This window comes from Natrix helvetica (assembly GCF_964273705.1).
Source record: "Natrix helvetica genome assembly, chromosome: 5".
NCBI lineage: Eukaryota > Metazoa > Chordata > Lepidosauria > Squamata > Natricidae > Natrix > Natrix helvetica.
In genome coordinates this window covers 84,676,149-84,698,477 of record NC_138551.1, presented here as the reverse complement: position 1 = coordinate 84,698,477, position 22,329 = coordinate 84,676,149, and the positions used below count along the sequence as shown (strand labels likewise).

The 22,329-nt window shown below is 42.4% G+C and overlaps 1 protein-coding gene across 2 annotated transcripts in view; it reads left to right on the top strand.

The window, feature by feature from the left end:
• Positions 1-13,962: 13,962 nt before the first annotated feature.
• OIT3 (oncoprotein induced transcript 3) overlaps positions 13,963-22,329 on the top strand; it is a 62,194-nt gene continuing 53,827 nt past the window's right edge. For both annotated transcript variants that reach the window (XM_081953545.1, XM_081953544.1), the window contains exon 1: positions 13,963-14,243. In XM_081953545.1, the coding sequence (XP_081809671.1) occupies positions 14,096-14,243 (148 nt within the window). In that variant the 5' untranslated portion in view covers positions 13,963-14,095. The remainder of the gene's footprint in view (positions 14,244-22,329) is intronic.

Genomic DNA, 22,329 nt, shown 5'->3' with positions numbered 1-22,329 from the left:
CAAACTGAATAATTCTCATTGTGGACACTTGAACATGGAAGTATTGCCCTGATCAACTTTTACACATAAATGGTGATGTTGCATGAGAAAAAAACTGTTCATATACAGTCTTAAGGGAGGAATATTTCTTCCCCCTACTCTTTCTCCCTCCAAATAGAGTAGTCATCTGAATTAAAGGAAATCAAAGAGTTTGGGTCTACGGTAATGCATATATGTATGCGGTATTTGGCTTGAGATCATGACGCTTTATGAAGTCCCTTTACAAGAGGGATGATTAAATATTATGTTTGCCTAGCAGAATAACCATATCTTGATAAGGAAAAAACTACAGTCGCACTTTGATCCACAATCCCCCCTCTTCTTTAAGTAGCTTTAAAAGTACGGGCTGGTGCTGAAGGGTCAGGGTTTCTGCACGGTAGCAGAAGTAGTCCCTCCATCCCTACAGGGCGTGGGAAAAAAGGCAGCGGTCTCCACCACCTGCTAGAAGCCTAATGATCTTGTCTAAGGAGAACTTACAAACTTGTGCTAAACAGAATCCATGGCCGCCTTCGTTGTTCTGTTTGATCGATCCTGGGAAGGCAGGATAAGAGATGGGAGAAGGACTCTAAGCTCATTCTCGCAAAGCTTGGGACTTCCCTTCAGCTCACTCGTCTTCACTGTGTCAAGGCAAGAGGCTCCCACTTTCGGAGGAATCGTGTTTTAAAGTGTAAAATAAATATAAACCAGACTCCAGGTGCCTTGCAAGACGGGATGGTCACTCCTCCCTCGCCCTCAATGGCATGTTGAGCTGAATGGATGCATGTTCCGAGATGTTTTCCTCTTCCTACTTCCTTTCCGTCTTTCTCCTTTCAATTATGTGGCGATTTTTGTTTTTAATTTTATGGGGGGGAACCAATAGAAATTGTTAAATTTATCTGTTCATCCTCTTTGTATGCAGCATTTTAAAAAGGAAGAACGCAAAGAGTCCTGTAGCAGAAATTCTCTTGAGTGTGTTTGGGATGAGGGAGGGGGCATGGAGAAAAGACCTTAAATAAAATAAAATAATGAACATGTGTACAATCCTGTATCATTTATTAAATATGTATAAAAGAGAAATGTACTTCTGGAACAATAAATAATTATTCTGTTTTTGAACTGTTGTCTTGAAGTCGTGTCGCACCCAACTCAAGGGAGGGTCAAGGAACATGTGAACTTGGGTGTAGCAATCCTCCATTCAATCTGCCTATAAACAAAATTTCTTGGGCTCTTGGTGTGTCTCTGTGCCTCTTCATGTATTGCAAAAATGCAGCACCAAAGTAGTTCAATATGAGAAATTAATCCCATAAATCATGGCATATCATTTTATTTAGGCACTTTTAAAAGGTGTTTAAAAACCTAACGAGACAGGAGGACTCACTGGAGAAGAGCCTAATGCTGGGAAGGATTGAGGGCAAAAGAAGAAGGGGATGACAGAAAATGAGGTGGAGTCACGAAAGCAGTCAGTGTGAGCTTAAATGGACTCCACAGGAAGGCCTGGAGGAATATTGTCCATAGGGTCGTGATGCGTCGGACACAACTTTGCAACTAACAATAATAACAAAATTAGTTTTATATACATTATAGGTAGTTCCATAATGGATTTGCTTCATCTTTCTCTTTCTCCCTCTTTCTCTCTCCCTCACCCTGCCTCCCTGTTATTTAAGTATCAATTATTGATAAGTCAATCATATATAGATGATTCCTTTTTTAAATGTTCTAAATTAAGCACTTGTCATTAGGGATATGACACCCTTGGCACCCAGTTTATTATCTAGCTATTCCATTGTCAGTCAAAGTCTTGGACATAGTGCCTGTGACATGGAGAAGCGGGAAGGCAAATTTATGGGATGGAGATATCAACAAATGCTATTCCAATACTTTCTCAGTGACATTATTGCAAATTGAATTGCTAGTCAAGGGGCTGAGTAGCAAAAGCATAGGATTGGAGAAAAACGAAACAAAGCTGTATCTTTTTTCTACATAAAGAATGATATACCAAAGAAGAAGAACGTTAACTTAGCGTTATCCCTAACACTACATTTCTATATGGGCAATTTTTAAATACTTCTTTTTATTTGATGCCACTTTCATCTACAGCAATGTGTGATCATATAGCACCCGCAGGTACTGGGGCAAATGTGAGAGCATGAAATGATGTTCACTGCCTTTTTTTAAAATGGGTTGCGCAGATGCTGCTTATGTTGATTCCATCATTTTGAAACATGTAAATAGTGGATTCATACCAGGGGTGAAATGCTACCGGTTTGCACGAACCGGTGGAGACAATGGTCGTTGGTTCTGCGAACCGGTAGTAAAAAAAGCTTCTGAGGATTGCGCGGCTCAGCTGTAAGCCGCCCGATTGTCGGAAGCTTTTCCCCCCACTTTTTAAAGCATTTTTTTTCCTGCTGATTCAAGCGAATAGGCAGGAAAAAATGCTTTAAAAAGTAGGGTGGGGGAAGCTTCTGACAATCGCACGGATCAGTGGTGAGCCGTGGGATTGTTGGACAGTTTTTTTTTTTCACTTTTTAAAACATTTTTTTCCTGCCTATTCGCCCAAAGCAGCAGGAAAAAAAATGCTTTAAAAAGTGGGGGGGAAAAGTGCTGTGCGATCTTGGGAACCATTTTTTTCACTTTTCAAAGAATTTTTTTTATTACCTATTCCAGCGATGGCAAACCTTTTTTGGCTCGCGTGCCATAAATGGGGGGAGCGCAGGGGGGTCGTGTACAGGTGTGCCGCACCCATAATGCAATGCACGGCCCCCAGTGTGCATGTGCGCACTGCAGGCGCTCCCCCTCCCATTTTTACATGCTTTTTTCGCCCTCCCCAGGTTCCAGAGGCTTTATAGGAGCCTGGGGAGGGCGAAAACAGCCTCCCACGCTCCCCTGGACACCCTCCGGAGGCATCAGTGAAGCCTCCGGACGGTCCCTGAAGCCTTCGGAGTGCTCAAAATGACCCTCCGAGGGGGTCGTTTTAAGCACTCCGAAGGCTTCAGGGACCATCCGGAGGCTTCCCTGATGCTTTCGGAGCGCTCAAAACAACCCTCCGAGCAAACCAGAAGTCACTTCCGGTTTGCTCGGAGGATCATTTTGAGCACTCCGAAAGCTTCAGGGACTGTCCGGAGGCTTCCCTGACGCCTCCGGAGGGCTTCCGGGGGGGCGGGGGAGGCTGTTTTCGCCCTCCCCAGGCTCCTATAAAGCCTCTGGAGCCTGGGGAGGGCGAAAAATGGCTTTAAAAAAAGGGTGAACTCAGCTGGCCAGCGCACACATGCGCGCTGGCCAGCTGACAGGGCAGCACCTCGGGTGCCCTGACAAATGGCTCCGCGTGCCACCTGTGGCACGCGTGCCATAGGTTCGCCATCACTGACCTATTCGCTTGAACCGGTAGTTTAAAAAATGCTTTTAAAAGTGAAAAAAAAAAAGGTTCCCACAATTGCACGCCACAACTGATTGGATTGGATTGGATTTATTGGATTTATATGCCGCCCTTCTCCCAAGGACTCAGGGCGGCGTACAGCATTTAAAAACACATAGTACAAAAGTTTAAAGGAAATTAGAAATTAGAAGCTGAACCTTCTTTTTTCACTTAAAGCGTTTTTTACTACCGGTTCAGGCAAATAGGTAGTAAAAAATGCTTCAAAAATTAAAAAAACCGACCATGCCCACCCAGTCACATGGCCTACCACCACCAAGCCCCGCCCCCCCAAGCCATGCCCACAGAACCGGTAGCAAAAAAAATTACATTTCACCACTGATTCAGACAATATACAAACAAAGAATCAAAATCACGTGAAGTGTTAATACCACTCTATAATGCCTTGGTAAGACCACACTTGGAATACTGCATCTAATTTTGGTCGCCATGATATAAAAAAGATGTTGAGACTCTAGAAAGTGTGCAGAGAAGAACAACAAAGAAGATTAGGGGACTAAGGCCTGAAACAGACAAAGAACGGTTGCAGGAACTGGGTATGTCTAGCTTAATGAAAAGAAGGACTAGGGGCAACATAATAGCAGTGTTCCAATATCTGAGGGGCTGCCACAAAGAAGAAATGGTCAACTTATTCTCCAAAGCATAACAAGAAGCAAAGGATGAAAACTTATCAAGGAGAGAAGCAATGTAAAACTAAAGAGAAATTTCTTGACAGAACAATGAATCAGTGGAACGAGTTGCCTCCAGAGGCTGTGGGTGCTCCAACACGGGAGATTTTAAAAAAGAGATTGGGAAACTATTTGTCTGAAATGGTGTAGGACAGAGATGGCGAATCTTTTTGGTACCCAGTCCCAAAAGGGGATTGTGTACACATACGCACGATCCATATTCTCATCTGGGCCACAACCCGGAAGAGGAGCTGCCCAGGGGGCATGCACGTGCCGGAAAACGAACTGCCAGTTTCCGGCGGGCCAGCTAGTCTTCCAGCTACTGCCGCGCATGCATTTGTGACGATCAGCTGGCCAGCATGCATGCTCACACACGAAAACAGAAGACCAGCTCTTCTGGTTTCTGGCACTGCCGCACACATGAAGGCCAGCTGATTGTTGTGCGTGCATGCATGCCAGAACCCCGGAAGAGGAACGGGCGCCACCACGAATGCCAGGTGACATGGCTCCGCATGCCACTTCAGGCATGCATGCCATAAGTTCGCCATCACAGGTGTAGGATCTTCTGCTCAAGCAGAGGGTTGGACTAGAAGACCTCCGAGATCCTTTCCAACTGTTATTCTGTTAAATCAATGCAGTCAGATCAAAGTCTTTCCTAGCCTAATATTGAATCCCTATTTTCCAGATGCATATGGGAAGCCCACAATCACATAAAGGTCTAGTTCAGAGTTATGCATAGCTTTCAAATGATCTTGGCAGATAAATTCTATTAATTCATCAAATTGGTATCAATGTGGGGCCCAAACATGGACAGCTTCCATATCCCTGTCTTCTTCCAAAATATTTTCCAGCTTCTCAGTCTAAGGAGCAATTCTTCCTAGCTTTTTAGGATCAAGGAAGCTTGCCTCAATGCTGCTATTTAATTGGGCTCACTGTAATAACCTTTTCAAAGCATGGGCACAGCAGCTAATCATGAGAAATAAATTATATCTGATACTGAAACTGACTTTGGGGTTTTTTAAAAGTTGCCATGGGTGCAGTCACAACTAATTATGCAGCTGTAACAATCTTGTGGTTGTAAGTTTGATGAATGCTAGGCAAAAAAGGACTCCTTCTTATATAACCCAAATTAGTATATTCCTCATTGCTGTTTTCACAACAACAAAATCCTCAAACAAAGAAAGTGTGTCTATGGAGATTCTCAGTCATCCAGGTCATGGTTGTCCCAAAGATGGTTTTTCAGGAGGCAACTGGTCATTCTTTGTTTTTCTTTGAAGACGTTTTGCTTCTCAACCAAGAAGCTGCTTCAGTTGAGAGATTTTCACATTGGACAAGGGATGGGGTTACCAGGGGGAGCGGGTTGGGTTTATTTATTTATTTATTATTATTTATTCACATTTCTAAACCGCCCCCTCTCCCAAAAAGGGACTCGGGGCGGTGTACAGTCCACAATAAATCACAGATAAAATACAAATATAAATAGGGTTATAAATATATGTATGTATGTATATGTGTGGAGGAGGTTAAAATTAAGAGTCCTGTACAGAAGAATAAATAAATATGAAGCTAAAAGCCCTAAAAACAATTAAAACTAAAACATTACCCTTAAAATAACCAGATGAGAATATACTACCAGGAGTTCATAGATGTAACATTTATAATCATGCCAGGCCAGCTAGTCGGAACAGGTGAGTCTTCAATTTTTGACGGAAGGAGCGGAAGTCCGAGGTGGTTCTAATGTCGGGGGGGAGGTCATTCCAGAGGGTTGGGCCCATCACAGAGAAGGCTCTACTCCTCGGCGCCGCCCGCTGGCATTGCCTAGTGGACGGCACCTGGAGAAGGCCCTCTCTGTGAGAGCGGATTGGCCGCAGGGATGTATGTGGGAGGATGCGATCCCGCAAGTAACTAGGTCCTGAGCCATGGAGCGCTTTAAAGATAGTAATCAGGACCTTGAAACGCACCCGAAAAACCACAGGTAGCCAGTGCAGCTCGCGCAGGAGCGGTGTTACGTGGGAGTATCTAGACCTCCCCATGATAACCCGCGCGGCCGCGTTCTGGACTAGCTGCAGTCTCCGGGCGCGTCCCAAGGGAAGCCCCATGTAGAGAGCAACATTGTACATTGATATCTATGATTACGCGCGCTTTTGCTTCAGATCTTGCTTTGCTTAGCTGCTATCTTTTCATAACCAGTAAAAGTACTCTTAATTCTGAAACATGGAGTTAAGTGTTTTCTTTCTTGGTTACTGATGGAGGCTGCCGTGACAGGCACATTTGCCATAGGTTCGTCATCACGGCCCTATGTAGTATTAGCATCTTTTATAGAAGGCATCCAATTTGGCACAATATATTCTGGAACTCTTTTGACTTCTCACTACCATTTCAGACTCAGCACCGAACCTGGATGTTGCAAATCATTTACGAATTCGCAAGACAGCCTCTCTTCTTAGGACATGGTTTCTAAGTTTGCTAATGGACTGTGAAAAGCTTTTTGAAAGTCTGAGGAAGAAAAATACAGTCCTGAATTTCTATCCACGTGCCTGTTGACCCTTCTGAAGAATTTTTAAGATTAGTGAGGTAGGACCTCCAGATGCTGCCTTGTTTTTCTTTATACCCTTCATCATTGTACTTTTAGTAATGACTTAAGCAAGTTGATCCTGAAAAACAACTTGCTTCTAATTTCTTTTATTAGTATCAGAGGTGGGATTCACTTACTTTTACTACCGGTTTGCCTAGCACTGGAAATGTGAGTGTACGTGCACGCACACTTCTCTTAGATGTGTGCCATCCCCACATGCGCGCGGCATCACAAAAAGATAACAATGGTAAGTGTGAAAAATGGTCATAGATTAAATTTGCCTGTGCTGTTGTAACTTTGAACGGTCAATAAACATGTCGAGGACTACCTGTACATATACTGTTTGTGTTTGTGTGTGTGTGTGTGTGAGAGAGAGAGAGAGAGAGGGAGGGAGGGAGGGAGGGAGGGAGGGAGGGAGGGAGGGAGGGAGGGAGGGAGTTATATGTTTCAGTATAACTGTGGAACGTCTCAAGCAATTTCAACCCAAACTTGGTACACAGATGACTTACACTCTGGAAAAAAACACTGTGGGGGTAAGTCACCCCTAACACCCCTCAGGATGTGTGTTCTGTTAAGATGCAGTCTGTTGTCCCTTCAAATGGCTTCTACTGTACTCCACAAGGGGGCTCCCTCTGGTAAAGGGGAAAATCCAACATTAGCAATTACATTTGATCCTGACATTTTCCCCCATATAAATAAATAACCGGGCAACACCAAGTTATCGGCTAGTCCTAAATATACAAAAACAGAATTTTAATAACAATGTCATATATTATAAATAACAATATTACAATATATAAATAAGGACAATCACCTGGGCAAAGAAATTCTCAAAGGCTATTTGGCAAAGAAGCTTTCATTAACCTCTGGAAGGCTATTATTAAGGACTCCATTGTTAATGTAACACCCACACAAAGAACATTTTCTTGTTGTTTCTCTCTGGTTTCTGTCCTTTTTTAGGAAGCAAAGTTAAATCCTTGAAACTTAAAGGAGAGGAAGCGAGAATGTAGAATGTACATATATTCTATTAAAGTAAGAAAGATGTTGACCTTCAGTTGACTTCAATTTGCCTCTAGCAAAACTCTGGAGGTATTCTGTTTTCTCACAAAGACTTAAAAGCGTTCTTTTGCTACACTCTTCATTCCCAATGTGGTCAAAGTCTTTAAAACTGGTGCCACTTTCCAATGAAATCCTCACAGGCATGATGACATGAGTGGCATTCAAAGACAGCGTTGAATGCAAAGGTTCCCCATTCAATGCAGAGTGCATTGAAAATAAAAAGTAAGTATCGGTGAGTTGAACGCTTGCTTTTTCCTGGAACTTCACAAACCATTATGTGCAACTTAAACTGAACCAAAAAATACTGAAGGAAAAGGAATGTACACAAAGGATTGAAAAGGAAATGAAATTATTTTTTAAGATAAATACAAAAGAAAATACCTTACTCCAAAATCTGCGGGTCACTACAAAAGCATATATACAAGGGCTCACCATAGCTTATACGATAAAAGGAAATTTAAAAAGGAAACAGACTTAATAAAGACTTAATAAAACATAAATCGAATTTGACTATACAAGATGAAATGGCACAAAAAGTAAAAATGGCAAAAAAAAAATGTGACGGGACGTTGACTGGCATATAAATTAAGAAAAGAAAAAGAGAAAAGAATAATATCCCAATTGCAAGATGAGGAGGGCGTAACACATCATAGAAGAGAAGAAAAAAAGAACATAACACAACAATTTTTTTCAAAACCTACGTTCGTTTTTCAAATAACTATAATGGAACTCGTGGAAGCAAGGAGGAAGTAAAAGAATAACAAAACACCATTACCAGATGGATTTCCTGTGGCACAGGAAGTATAAAGTGGCACAGGAACCATTAGATGTGTTAATGCTAGTATTTCACAAGGCACTTGCAGAAGCGAAAATACCAAATTCGTGGACAGAAGTACTTATCACACTTATCCCAAAAGAAGATACAGACCCACAACAGATTAAAAATTACAGACCCATCTCATTGTTGAATGCAGACTACAAAATATTCGCAGCTATAATTTCGGAAAGAGTCAAAAAGGTCCTAAATGAATACATTCACCCAGATCAAAACGGATTTCTACCAAGACAACAAATAAAGTATAACATGAGAACTATTATAAACACATTAGAATATTATGAAGCCCACCCACGAAAGCAAGCTGCATTCATTTTCTTGGATGCCCAAAAGGCTTTCAATAATTTAAATTGAAGGTTTATTATTTTACAATTGGAGATTATGAAGTTTGGGGAAAACTTCATGAAGATGGTGGGAAAAATATACATTACCCAAACAGCTAAAGTAATAATAAACGGTGATACCACTGAAAAATTTAATATTGCAAAGGGGGTGAGACAAGGTTCTCTGTTATCACCTTTATTATTCATCTTAATGTTGGAAGTATTGTTAATAAAAATCAGAGGCGACCAGGAAATAAAGGGCCTGAAAATAAGAAAAGAAGAATACAAAGTCCAGGTGTTTGTGGATGACTTAGTGTTTATCTTGGAACAACTGTAAGAGACAGGGCCTGACCTGGTGCAACAAATAGAAGAATATGGGAGTGTAGCAGGACTTAAAATCAATAAAAATAAAGCAAAGGCAATAATGAAAAATCTTACTAAAAAACAGGAAAGAGAATTGGAAGAAAGAATGGGCATACAAGTGACTAAAAAAGTAAAATACCTGGGAATTTGGTTATCGGCTAGATGTTCAAATATTGGAACACTGCTATCATGTCTCCCCTGGTCCTTCTCTTCACTAGACTAGCCATGCCCAGTTCCTGCAACCGTTCTTCATATGTTTTAGTCTCCAGTCCCCTAATCATCCTGGTTGCTCTTCTCTGCACTTTTTCTAGAATCTCAACATCTTTTTTTATAGTGTGGTGACCAAAATTGGATGCAGTATTCTAGTCTTACTAAGATAGAAATGCATTCAGGTCCAGGGACCCAACTAGCTGAGATATCAACCCCAGTTAATATAAAGCTGTGGGGAATGATTTGGATCCTGCCTATATGCATTTAGTTCACATTGAAAAAATAGAATTTAAGTCTTAATTAACAGATCTTATTTATCTTCTATTGCTTGGATGAAGTCTTGTAAAAAATAAATAATCCTTACTATGTGCACAGAGACGGAAAGATTCGACATTACCTACTCTGGAGGAATGATTGGTGAAGTAGGGGTGGGTTTCTGCCAGTTCTAACCGGTTCGGTAGAAGAGGTTCCACAAATCTACTGTGCCAGTTAGAACCCGTTCCAGGCTTCCAGCTGTGGAAGGAAGGAAGGGGCTTCTTCAGACGACTCGAGGCAAGATCAGCGTTGAAGCCCTCTCTGAAGCAGCTGGAAAAGATATGTGTGGGTCGGAGGGAGGGGGAGGAATTCAAACTTCATCCTCCTGGTGCTATGCAGGGCTTTGGCCAAAGGCTGGAGGGAAGGACCCTGGCTCGCTTGTGCTCTCCCTCCCCAAGTGTAGTTTGATTGCAGGCTTTTCTAACCTGTAATTAGTGAAGCTGGGCTGGATTTTTACATAGCCGATCCAGGGAAAGTGTGTGTGCTACAGCATGGCTCTTTGCCTGGCTTCCTGCCTCCTCCTGTGGTCTCCTCAGTGCTCCCTCGTGCTCTCCCTCCCCTAGTGTAGTGACTTCCTCCCTTTCCTTCCTTATTTTATATTAGCTTCTGCTCATTTTTATCTTCTTGATTAAAAATCTTTTTAAAAAATTATATAGGAAAAAAAGAAAACAATCCAACATGTTATGAAGAATATATGCAAGAAGGAGACTCCAAAATCTCTTTTTAATGTAACAGAAAGAGAAGCTACTTCTATGCAAAATCAATTAAAATTATTATTTCTTTCCCAGTTGTGCCCATAATTGGAATGCAGTTCTGGATTGACACTCACAGATTCTCAGCCAAAAAAACTTAGTGTTCTTTCTGACAATTCCTTTTATCCGATACGTTTTGGCTCTTTTCTACATCCTATTCAAACTCATTGTTGTTAAAAGCAGCTTACTTCCCCTTCTATACAATCATTTTTCTGAAATATTCTCTTGCCTCTTCCCCAGATTATTTCTTATTCGGCTTTAAATACTTTGACAAAATAAATAATTTAACAGGCGAACACAATTACCATTTCAGCTGTCTGTTTTTACTAAATGCTTGCCCATAATGAGTTCTACAGCATTTCATCCTGGGTACCACTCTCCTTTTCTCTGTTACTACCATTTGCCAAAGGGCAGCTGAGGATTCCTGCACTAATATTAGCAACAAGCAATTAAAATATGATGTGGGTATAACCCCAATGCAAAGTATAATGTTGGAGTATAAATGTAACAGTAAAAGAGCGGGTTTTAGAGATTTAAGGGTAGAAGTGAGGGATTTAAAGAGAGGGATTTAGAGATATGGATTTCACTTCCTACTTCCACAACTCATTTATTTCTCTATTTTTACAAAATGCTTATTTGTTTCATTTTGGGGGGGGGGTATACTGCTTCTTCAGCACTTTGCCTTAGATTATTTTTCCATTGTCTATCTTGGTCTTCAGTTCCAGTAATGCTTATGTTAAAGCCAAGTAAATTCTTTTTTTTCTTGCTGTTTTTAACTTTTGTCATGGTGGAATGTGAGCTCATAAAGTTGTAGTCTCACTTGTTTTTTGTTTCTTTCTTTAATGTGATTTCCCCACCCCCACCCCCATCCCTAGTTCTTTGACCCTTAGCAATCAATTTTGGAAGTATGTCTTATCTGCAGTGTTCAGCCTTGAAGTAAACAGCACTAGGGCATTGTCACGGAAAGTTAGTTCTTGATGGCTTCACAGCAGCTACAAAATAACACCTCTTCTCTCTCCCCGTTCCTCAAAGTTATGAAAGGCAGTCTTTGGCTTATGACCCCAATTTGGGCCAAAGATTTTTGTTGTTAAGCAAGAGATTTGTTAAGTGAATTTTGGCCCATTTTGCAGCCTTTGTTACCACAGTTGTTAAGTGACTCACTGCAGTTGTTACATTAGTAACACAGTTGTTAAATGAATCTGACTCGCCCATTGACTTTGTCTGTGCCACATGACACAGCAACAGTCATAAATATGAGTCAGATGCTAAGCATCTGAATTTTGATTACCTGACCTCAGGATGCCACAAAGGCCATAAGTATGAAACAGCCAACTAACCATGGCCAACTAACCATGGCCAACATGTAAAAAAGATGCTGAGACTCTAGAAAGAGTGCAGAGAAGAGCAACAAAGATGATTAAGGGACTGGAGGCTAAAACATATGAAGAACAGTTGCAGGAACTGGGTATATCTAGTTTAATGGAAAGAAGGACTAAGGGAGACATGATAGCAGTGTTCCGATGTCTCAGGGGCTGCCACAAAGAAGAGGGAGTCAAAGTATTCTCCAAAGCACCTGAGGGCAGGACAACTAATCAAGTAGAGAAGCAACTTAGAACTAAGGAGAAAGTTCATGACAGTGAAAACAATTAAATAGTGGAACAACTTGCCTCCAAAAGTTGTGAATGCTCCAACACTGGAAGTCTTTAAGAAGATGTTGGATAACCATTTGTCTGAAGTGGTGTATGGTTTCCTGCCTAAGCAGGGGATTGGACTAGAAGACCTCCAAGGTCCCTTCCAACTCTGTTATTCTATATTCTAACTCACCATGACGAACTCCCCATGGAACAAATTGCCACGGGACAATTCAACAAATACGAAAGTGAAAGTGATTTCAATGCAACTATGGCCAATAATAAGAATAAACTAAATTTAAATGTTGATGAAAATGTGGTCAGCAATAATAAAAGCATTTGAATGAAACAATTAATGCAGTGTTGAATTGTCCCATGGCGAATTGTCTTGCGGTGATTGACCAGTGTTGAATTGGGAATTGGGAAGTGGGCCTTCTTTAGTTGTCTTAGACCCTTTGGTGACAGATTGGAAAAGTTAAAAAATACCATTAGGATAACTAGTTTTTGCTCGTTTTCCAAGGCCTAACACAGGAGATTCATCTGGTTCCCTTCCCTAATACCATCAGAGGCTTATTTTTGTGGCCTGCTAAATGTACAAAATACATACTTCTGTATTCTCTTTCTCTTGCTTACAATGCTGTATTTTGGTATTCAATGTAGTATTGGGTGGTTTAATATATATATATATTTGCACGTGCCGTGAACGTTTCTTAGATAGGCAAGAAAGAGGGGTTGAAATTCTCGAATAACATTCCTTGCAGTAGAAGTATTCCTTGGTCCAGCAGGCTCAAGGAAACCAGCAACCTTTCCGTTTGACGGACGATCGATGTTTACGGGATTTGCAACAGCATGCAAAATCGCCGGCTACGGATAATGTCAATCCATCATAACAAAGGAGCAAGGACAAAGTGGGGCAGGAAATAACAACCTTCGAAAGCCTGAGTTTTGTGTGCTCCAGCCTAAAATTGCTGATTGCGGTTCCTTGAATTCCTTACACAAAAGTTCCACACCAATGATGGCTAACCTTTTCTGGACCAAGTGCCCAAAATGCATGCGCCCAAAAAAGGCAATGCACGTGTGCCCCCCCATGTGCCCTGCCCCCCCCCATGCATGCATGTGGTCCCCGCACGTACCCAACCTCCCGTGCATGCGCAGAGGAGACCCAAAGACCAGCTGGCTGCCAGGAGGTGCACAGCGGAACTGACCTGGGGTGACAGTTTGCATGCTCACAGAGAGGGCACTGTGTGCCACCTCTGGCACGTGTGCCATAGGTTCACGATCACAGTTCTACACAGACACACCTGAAGTAGATTACCTTTATATGGGTGGGAAATGCCTTTTGTTTATTCATTTTGCTTGGGTGGATTACCGGATTATCAGACTGATGTGCCCGATTATAGGCAGCTGGAGAGGGGATTGGAAGCTGTAGTTTCATACATTTGGAGAACACCAGATTTGGGGAAGGCTTCGTGGCATTCACTCCATTCCAATCTGCTTGCCTACATTTTAGCAAAACCAGGAGGGAAACCTCATTCTCCACTGTTCTTCAACTTCAGAGCTGCTTTTCTTATTCATAGAAGCGGGAAATAATAGATAAGGGCCTCCATCTTCCCCCATCTCCACAGGATGTCTGTGTGTCTCTTCCTTAGTCGTCCTTTTGGATAAGATAGCAGATGGGTCACGACAGGGCACATTGCAACCAAACAATTGGAGGATGGCTTTGCAAACAAAAATGAATGACTCTGGGGAGAAAAAAATACTCCCCTTGCTGCTGTGGGCAGGTCAAGGCTGCTGTGGAAGCTATTATCATCTTGGCCTCTTCCTCTGATAAAACCCCCCAGTGCCCACAAGACTTTCTCTCTCTGCATCTACACTTTGCTTCAAAACACCAGAGCCTGAAGGCACCTGGTGGGATTATGAGAAGTAGAGCCATTTTGTCTTCTTCAATGGGTCCTGCTGGGACTTCTCGCTTTAGAGGCCTTTGCCACCAAGCGATGCTCCTGCTGCTCGTGTTGTCCTTTTGCCTCCACACGAATACGCAGTCTTTGCAGGAGAATACAGTGGGTGAGTACTTGCAGACGTCCATTAACTGGAAGTCCCGAAAGGCCCCATGTTCTTCTCTAAAGCTGGCAAGTTTCTTTTGAAGCCTTTACAGGCCATTCATAGGTAGGGAACAAAATGCCCAGTTGCTTGCTTGCTGCATGTAATTTGGGAGAAGATTTGCAGTTTTGTTTTGTTTTAGAATGGGATATGATGGGGTGGGGTGGGGTGGGGTGGGGTGGGGTGAGGTGGAGTGGCGTGGAGTGGAATAGACTAAAGTAGAAGAGAGTAGAAGAGAGTAGAAGAGAGAATAGAGTAGAGTAGAGTAGAGTAGAGTAGAGTAGAGTAGAGTAGAGTAGAGTAGAGTAGAATATAGAATAGAATAGAATAGAATTCTTTATTGGCCAATTTGTTTGAATTTGTCTCCAGTGGATAAGCTCTCAGTGTACATACAACAGTTTTGCAGGGAATGTGAATTTCTGTAGCATTTACTCCAGCATATTGTTCTTGTAATTACTTAGTGTAACTCCGCAGAAATTAGAGCAACCAAACCTTTATATATTGTGTGAAAGAATTGAGATGACTCTGAATTCTCCTCATGTCTGTTGTTCCCTGCTGGCTTGTGCCATAGCTGGCTAAAGAATCCTATAGACTCCCAGCAGCAGAATTTCAGATAACTTCAGAAAAAAAGTAATGAGAAGTAGGAAGAACCCAATATACGAATGGAATTCTGTTCCATTTATGCCTTTGATGTGTAATAGAGTATCACCAGTCACAAATATGGATACTTTCTTTTTTATTTTCTAATAAGACCAACATGGTTACATCTTTCTTGCTTTCTTTTTTTCCCATGTTTTATTTCTTTTATTTATATCATTCAATTTCCATCGAACAGTGTATGATCTGGATACAGTTATTTTTAAATAGTCATAATCCACACATTTGTTGTAGTATTATCACAATAATATTGATAATATAATAATATGATAACAATAATACTTAACATCTTCTTTAAGAACTCTCCACATTAATATTTTCTCTTTTTATGCCTCCTCCTTTCTGACTTCTGTTTGTTGTCTAGCCATTGATAAAATACATCCCATATCAAAAAATATTTAATTTCTTCTTTGTCCTTAATAGTGAGTGTTAATCTATCCATTTCTACGCATTCTAATATTTTCTTAATTACATTCTCATCTGACAGAATCTCATTGTTTTTTCCATTGCTGTGCAAATACAATTCTGGTTGTGGTTAGTATATGTAAAACCAGGTATATAACCTTACATCTTTCTGTGATAAGTAATGCCCAACAATTTCAATTTATGCTATTTTTATTCAGTTCTGTGAAAATGGGCCTTTTTGCCACTCTAGTGCTAAAAATACAAGGAATAAACAGGATTTTACAAATGTCCCAGAAATCAAAACAGCCCTCCCTCCCTCCCCCCTCACTCTGTCTCTCTCTCACACACACTGTAAGGGATGAATATTGACCTAAGATATTAAAATTAAATGAGTTTATCTGAGTGAACCATAAGATGAAATTAACATAGGTAGAGAATTATTGCAAATAGATGCTGCTAATTTAAAGCAGGTTGTCAGAACGTGATTCTGTGTGAGTTGTAAATTTCTTTCAAGCCATAACTACATAACAGTTGGGAAGGGTCTTCTATATTCTAATGTATATTTGAATACTCTGATATATTTGTGTGATACCTTTCATTCAGAGGCTAATACTGTGTGCCTGGAAATTTACTAATTTTATTTTTATCCTAATTGCATCAGGTCGGTTATATGCAATAGTTCAAAAGACAATTGTTCAACTGCCAGCATTCATGACAGATATTTCATTATCCTTGGGGTGGTCAAGCAAATATTGAGTGTTGCTATATTTCCGTATTTATTTGATGAGCAATTCTAAATTAGAATTCAATGAAGATGTCTCTAAAGAGTGTGACAAAACATGGGAACATACACACACTCACTGCTATTTTGAAATCAAGGAGTGATTTCAAAAGGGAAATTGATTTATTGATTATGTGACATCAAGTCAGCATTGTAGTTAGATCTCCACCTGGATGAACAGTTCCGAGCCTGGTCCTTCAAGTCTTCCAATGGTCCCTCATCACTGTGAGTCCATCAAGATTGTCTTCATTTCTTCTGTCTTTCCCAGAATTATACTCAAGGGAGCTTGGTTTTCACATATAGTGTCCCTAATATGATAACTACAATTACAATAATTAAAAGGAAGATTAGCGTTGATAAATTCCAGTGGCATCTGCAAAGATCAGCCCATTCAGAGGTTTATGGAAAAGGCCAACATTGTATGAAACATAATCCATAATACTATCATATTAACTGGGTGAAATTCGTTATTCTAAATTCTCTGCAACTAGTATGCACAGGATAAATTTAATTTTTAAGAAATGTAATGGTAGAAAAGATCTACCAAACTAGACCAGCCTATCATATTTTAGTCTGGAAGGCTCAATCTGGACTGCAAAATCTGGATGTCTACTTTTACAAATGATTGCTTGAATTCTTGTAACCCAAATCTGATAGTCTTATCAGCAGTGATAATTATTTCCTAACAGAGAGTCAGACTTTCAGCTTTTAAACCCGTTTCTGATATGCTGCAGGGCCAAAATACATGCATAGAGGAGCCAAGTTGCCCAGAAGGGTGGCCTGTGTTGGACAGAGTAACATGCAGGTGGTGCTATGAGTGACTAGACTGGCCACTAGGTGGCAGCAAAGAGACACATCTCTCCTCTTTGCTATCATCTTGTGGTCAACTGGATATTTACAACCTATATTTGATAACTTAGTACTGACACAACTTAATAGCACCCCAATCCATCCGCAAGAGAGTATCCTGAACTGCATTGCTTCAGTTCCTCCTCAAAAACATTGTGTGCGCAAATCCTTGTTACTAACAAATCTGATCCCTTGAAATTGGCCATTAGATCATAAATTGATTCCTAAAATTAACAGAGGTTTCATCCAGTGGTGGGATTCAAAACATTTTACTACTGGTTCTGAGGGCATGACTTGGTGGGCGTGGCAGGGGAAGGATACTGTAAAATCCCCATTCCCTCCCCACTCCAGGGGAAGGTTACTGCCAAATCCCCTTTTCGTTCTGAGCTGGGACTCGGGAGGCAGAGAATAGATGGGGGCAGAGGTGGTATTTACCGGTTCTCTGAACTACTCGAGAACTGGTCAGAACCTGCTGAATGCCACCTCTGGTTTCATCTGAGTTTTTGTCCTGTGGCTCGGAAACCTTGACTTACTCCTCCACTGGTATGATACCTAAACTTAACTCGTATGGTTGATTGCAATCTCAGAAAATTGATTTAAATTAAGTAAATCCTGATTAAGAGTCCTGTGAAAACATCAATTGACAAACATATATAGTCAGTCAGTTACAAGATTCATGTAACAGCTGAGCTCCTATAACTACAACACAGAAAAGTAAAACAAGACACTCATAAAGTTAAATTCATCACACACCACCAAAATGATGCACCACTCACATATCACGGGTATTGGGTTCATTTCTCATCCTGGCCCACATAACTATCTATTTTTTTAAAAAAGCCAAATAAATCAGAAATTACGTACATAATGCAGAACATTCAGTGAAAAGAGATACATGTTGTACATCCAATAACATATATTTATGTTCAGTGTATCAAGTGATTGTTCTTTTCATATTTTGTAATTTCCTCTCCAAATTTTTCATTCTGTCCCAAGCTTTGGGTGCTTTTCATGATGCATTCCATTTTACTTTATGGTAACTTCTTACGGTGTTGGATTGAGACCCAAAAGCACCAGGCTGAAGTCCACCTTGAGCCAGAGAAGTTCGTGAGTGACTTAAGCCAGTCATTCAGTCTCAGTCCAACCAACTTCGTAACGTTGTTTGTCGGGGGAGAAAGAAGTAGAGTGATGTGTGTTCCATTCTTGAGCTCCCAAATAAAAGCAGGATGCAAACCGAAGCAAGGAAGAAGATATAGAATGTGGAAGATATAGAACGTGGAATCTATTTTCTTTTCCTCCGTAAATTATTTATACATCTGCAAAAGTTGCAATGATTTTTCTTTTTACTCTACCAAGTGCAGGGGTGGGATTCAGCCAGTTTGCACCAGTTCAGGTGAACCGAATGTTAATTTTACATCTGGTTTGCCGAACTGGTAGTTGCAAGGACTGGCTGGCCCTGCCCACCTGTCCTCTTCCAGGAGTCTCCACATGACCCATTCATCATGCCGGGTAAGTGCAGGGCCTGCGTGGAACCTCTGGGAGGGTGAAAAATGGGCCTTCCAGAAGTCTGCAAACAGGCCCTTTTCCAGCCTCCAAACAGCCTTGGGGGAGGCCGCTTTCACCCTCCCAGAGGCTTGAGGAAAGCCTCTGGAGCCTGGGAAGGGTGAAACAACCCCCCTCCCTGCCCTGGTGCAGGAGGCTGAGTAGGCCACACCCACCAACCAGGCTGAGAATCAGTTGCTAACATTTTTCAATCCCACCCCAAGTGGCATGCATTGTCTGAATATTGAAAAAAAAATGAATGTGATGAATTGCAACCACTCCACCATCTATACTCATAAGCAAATGAACCAACCATAAATAACCAGCCATCACTGGGTTTTCTCATTAGGTAACAAGCCATTTTTCTTTTCAAATTAAATTGATGTTTCACTGTTCCTAAAATGCAGGTTAAATCACGTAAGAATCCAAGGCAGCCCAGGGGCCAATGAAATTTTAAAAGGGACAAAAAAATATTTTTGGCTTCATTTTGATGTACCAAATTAGAGCAATTGACTTATTTAGCAAAAGAAGAAGGGAAAACAATCCATTTGCTTCAATCTGGAGAAGGTTAATAATAAATCCTGCTTTAATGCCGCAGACAGCTGGGGTTACCTGGTGCTTAATCAGGTGTTAAATATATGCACAAATAGAAAGGGCAAATTTGGAAGCTGCAGCGAATAGATTAAATGCATCCTGGATGAAAAGTGTAATGAATGTTTTTTTTTTTTTAAATCATATTCTCGTTTGCAGCCTTCAGTTTAAATCTTGGGACATCTCTGAAATCCTCTTTGCTGGGAGGAGGTTGACAGAGATGTCCTTTGCTCATCCAAAATATTGCATTGCAGGTGACAGGTTGTTGGGTAATCAAGATCTGAGAATTGTTCAAAGGCAGCACCTCCTAGGAGATCTGAATTGCAAGAAGGCAGACAGGGAGAGCTGGAAAGGAAAGTGTGGCAAGGATCAGTGTTTGAAGATGGCTCATTATCAGGTATAAGTCAGAATAACAAAATAGCAGAGTTGGGAGAGATGTTGAAGTTCCTCAAGTCCAGTGATGGCGAACCTTTTTTGGCTCGCGTGCCACAGGTGGGGGGAGCGCAGTGGGGTCGAGTGTGGGCGTGCCGCACCCATAATGCAACACGTGACCCCCCAGTGCGCATGCACGCACAATGCGCGACCCCCCCCCCCATTTTTACATTTTTTTTGCCCTCCCCAGGCTCCAGGGGCTTTATAGGAGCCTGGGGAGGGCGAAAAGAGCCTCCCCCGACCCCCCGGAGGCCCTCCGGAGGCTTCAGGGACTGTTGCTCGGAGGGTCGTTTTAAGCGCTCCGAAGGCATCAGGGAAGCCTCGGACGGTCCCTGAAGTCTTCGGAGCGCTTAAAACCACCCTCCGAGCAAACCGGAACTCACTTCCGGTTTGCTCGGAGGGTGGTTTTAAGCGTTCCGAAGGCTTCAGGAACGGTCCCTGAAGCCTCCGGGGGGGGCGGGGGAGGCTCTTTTCGCCCTCCCCAGGCTCCTATTAAGCCTCTGGAGCCTGGGGAAGGCGAAAAATAGCTTTTAAAAAGGTGAACTCAGCTGGCCAGCGCACGCATGCGCGCTGGCCAGCTGACAGGGTAGCGCCTCGCGTGCCCTGACAAATGGCTCCATGTGCCACTTGTGGCACGCGTGCCATAGGTTCGCCATCACGGCTCTAGTCCAACCCCCTCCTAGGGAGGAGACCCTATATCCGTGATGGCGAACCTATGGAATCCGTGACACAGGTGGCATGCAGAACCCTCTCTGCAGGCACGCAAGCTGATGCCCCAGCTCAGCTCCACCACGCATGTCAGGGGTCACGGGGCACAGGGGTTATGCATGCATGCACGGGGGTTACACAAGCATGCGGGATCACATGTGGGGAGTGTTATGTATATAGTTTTCCCTCTGGTCCACTGCACTAGGGGGCGCTGTGCTAAGCGCTGATTGGCTGACTGCTCGGACAGCGGCATATATAAAGGCTGTCAGAGCAGAGCTCAGCTGTTGCCTGTTAGCGAAGCGCGTGTATTGTGAATTGCCGCGTTGGCAATCTGTTAGCAATAAATTGTTAGCATTCTGTTAAGTCCTGGCTCGCCTCCATTTGTCCACCTGTGTTCTCCGCAAGATAGAACATTTGGCGACGAAGGTGGGATCCTCTGGAGGAGCCCAGGCAGAGCTGTGAGTCACTAACCACGAGCTGAGTCACCAAGAGCTGAATTCCCTCAGGGGAATCACTCGACGAGAGGTCGAGTGAGTCATTGTCCTCGCAGACTACGTTGGCTGAAAATCTACAGAAAAAGTTACCTCAGAGATGGCATCCATGAATACTTTTGCCGCCTTCAACGCGGCCACAGAGACTTGGGTCTCATATATTTCGCGTTTTGAATGTTTTTTAGAAGCCAACGGCTTCACAGATTTAACTGAGCAGCGAAAAAAGGCTTGTTTTTTAAATTTGTGTAGTACTGAGATGTTTAATTTGGCTGAAACCTTAGTTGCCCCACACTCTGTCCACGACATAACCTGGGACGTGTTAATGACCAAATTAAAGAATCATTACGCCCCATCGCTTTCCCGCACTACACGAAGATTTGCCTTTTACCGTAGGGTCCAGCGAGAAGGAGAATCCATAAATGATTACGTGGCTGCGTTACGAGCCGCAGCTATACATTGTAGATTTAGAGACCTAGATGAGGTTTTAACAGATCAGATTGTGGGAGGTGTTAGGGACCTCCGCATACAACGCCATCTACTGGCCAAACCCGAACTTGATTTGCAAACAGCCCTTGATGAAGCCAGGGCTGTAGAAATGTGAAATAAGTCCACAAATGAACTCCAGAGATTCTCAAACCCTCTACCTGTTGAAAAGACTACCGAGGTTCACCATGAAGAGACTCTCGAGGACGCCGGAGCTGTCGGAAACGATGAAGTACATCGTCTGCGTGGGGAGCAACAAAAAGGGCGCCAGGGTAAGGCTGCATTCCGTGCAAATTGCCCTGGGTGTGGGGGTAAGCATGATAGGGCAGACTGCCATTTTAAGAACGTTGCCTGTCTCCGTTGCGGGAGAAGGGGCCATTTGGCAAGAGTTTGTAGGGCAGCGGCGCCTTGTGCAAGCGCGTTAGAAGGGAATTCTCCCAGCCCTAACCAAAGTTTCAAGAAGCCCTCTAATTTTAGCAGGAATGCTGGGTCTAGGAAACAAGATTCTTGTTTCACAGTCAATGATGACAGGGATGAGTCTGCTGTAGATCAGATCATCCATGCACCCAGGGGGAAAATATTCCTCAATGTCAGGATAGAGGGTAAACCATGTCAGATGGAGATAGATACTGGCTCAGCCGTGTCTATCATCTCATGGGCAGGAATCAGGAAAATTGTGCCAGGTATTTCACAGGCACGTCTATCCCCGTGCCCATTGAAGCTGAGGGACTTCCAAGGGAATTCCATTCCAGTACTAGGAAAGTTTTACTGTAAGGTATCATTTAAACAGTTTCACAAGAGGCTTCCCCTCATTGTAGTCAGGGGCCCCAGGCCAAGTTTATTAGGGTTGGAATGGTTTGAAGCTTTAGGTCTAGCCATAACTGGTATAGATCAGATTCAGACCACTCCACACCTTGATGCACTGATTAAGGAATTTCCCGAAGTTTTCGGGGAAGGTTTAGGAAAATATACTGGCACACCCATATCTTTCAATTTAGACCCCCAAGTGCCACCACGGCGGCTCAAGCCGCGCAGGGTGCCGTTCGCGTTAAAATCTAAAGTGGACGCTGAAATAGATAAGTTAATAGCTCAGGGGGTGTTAGAACCTATT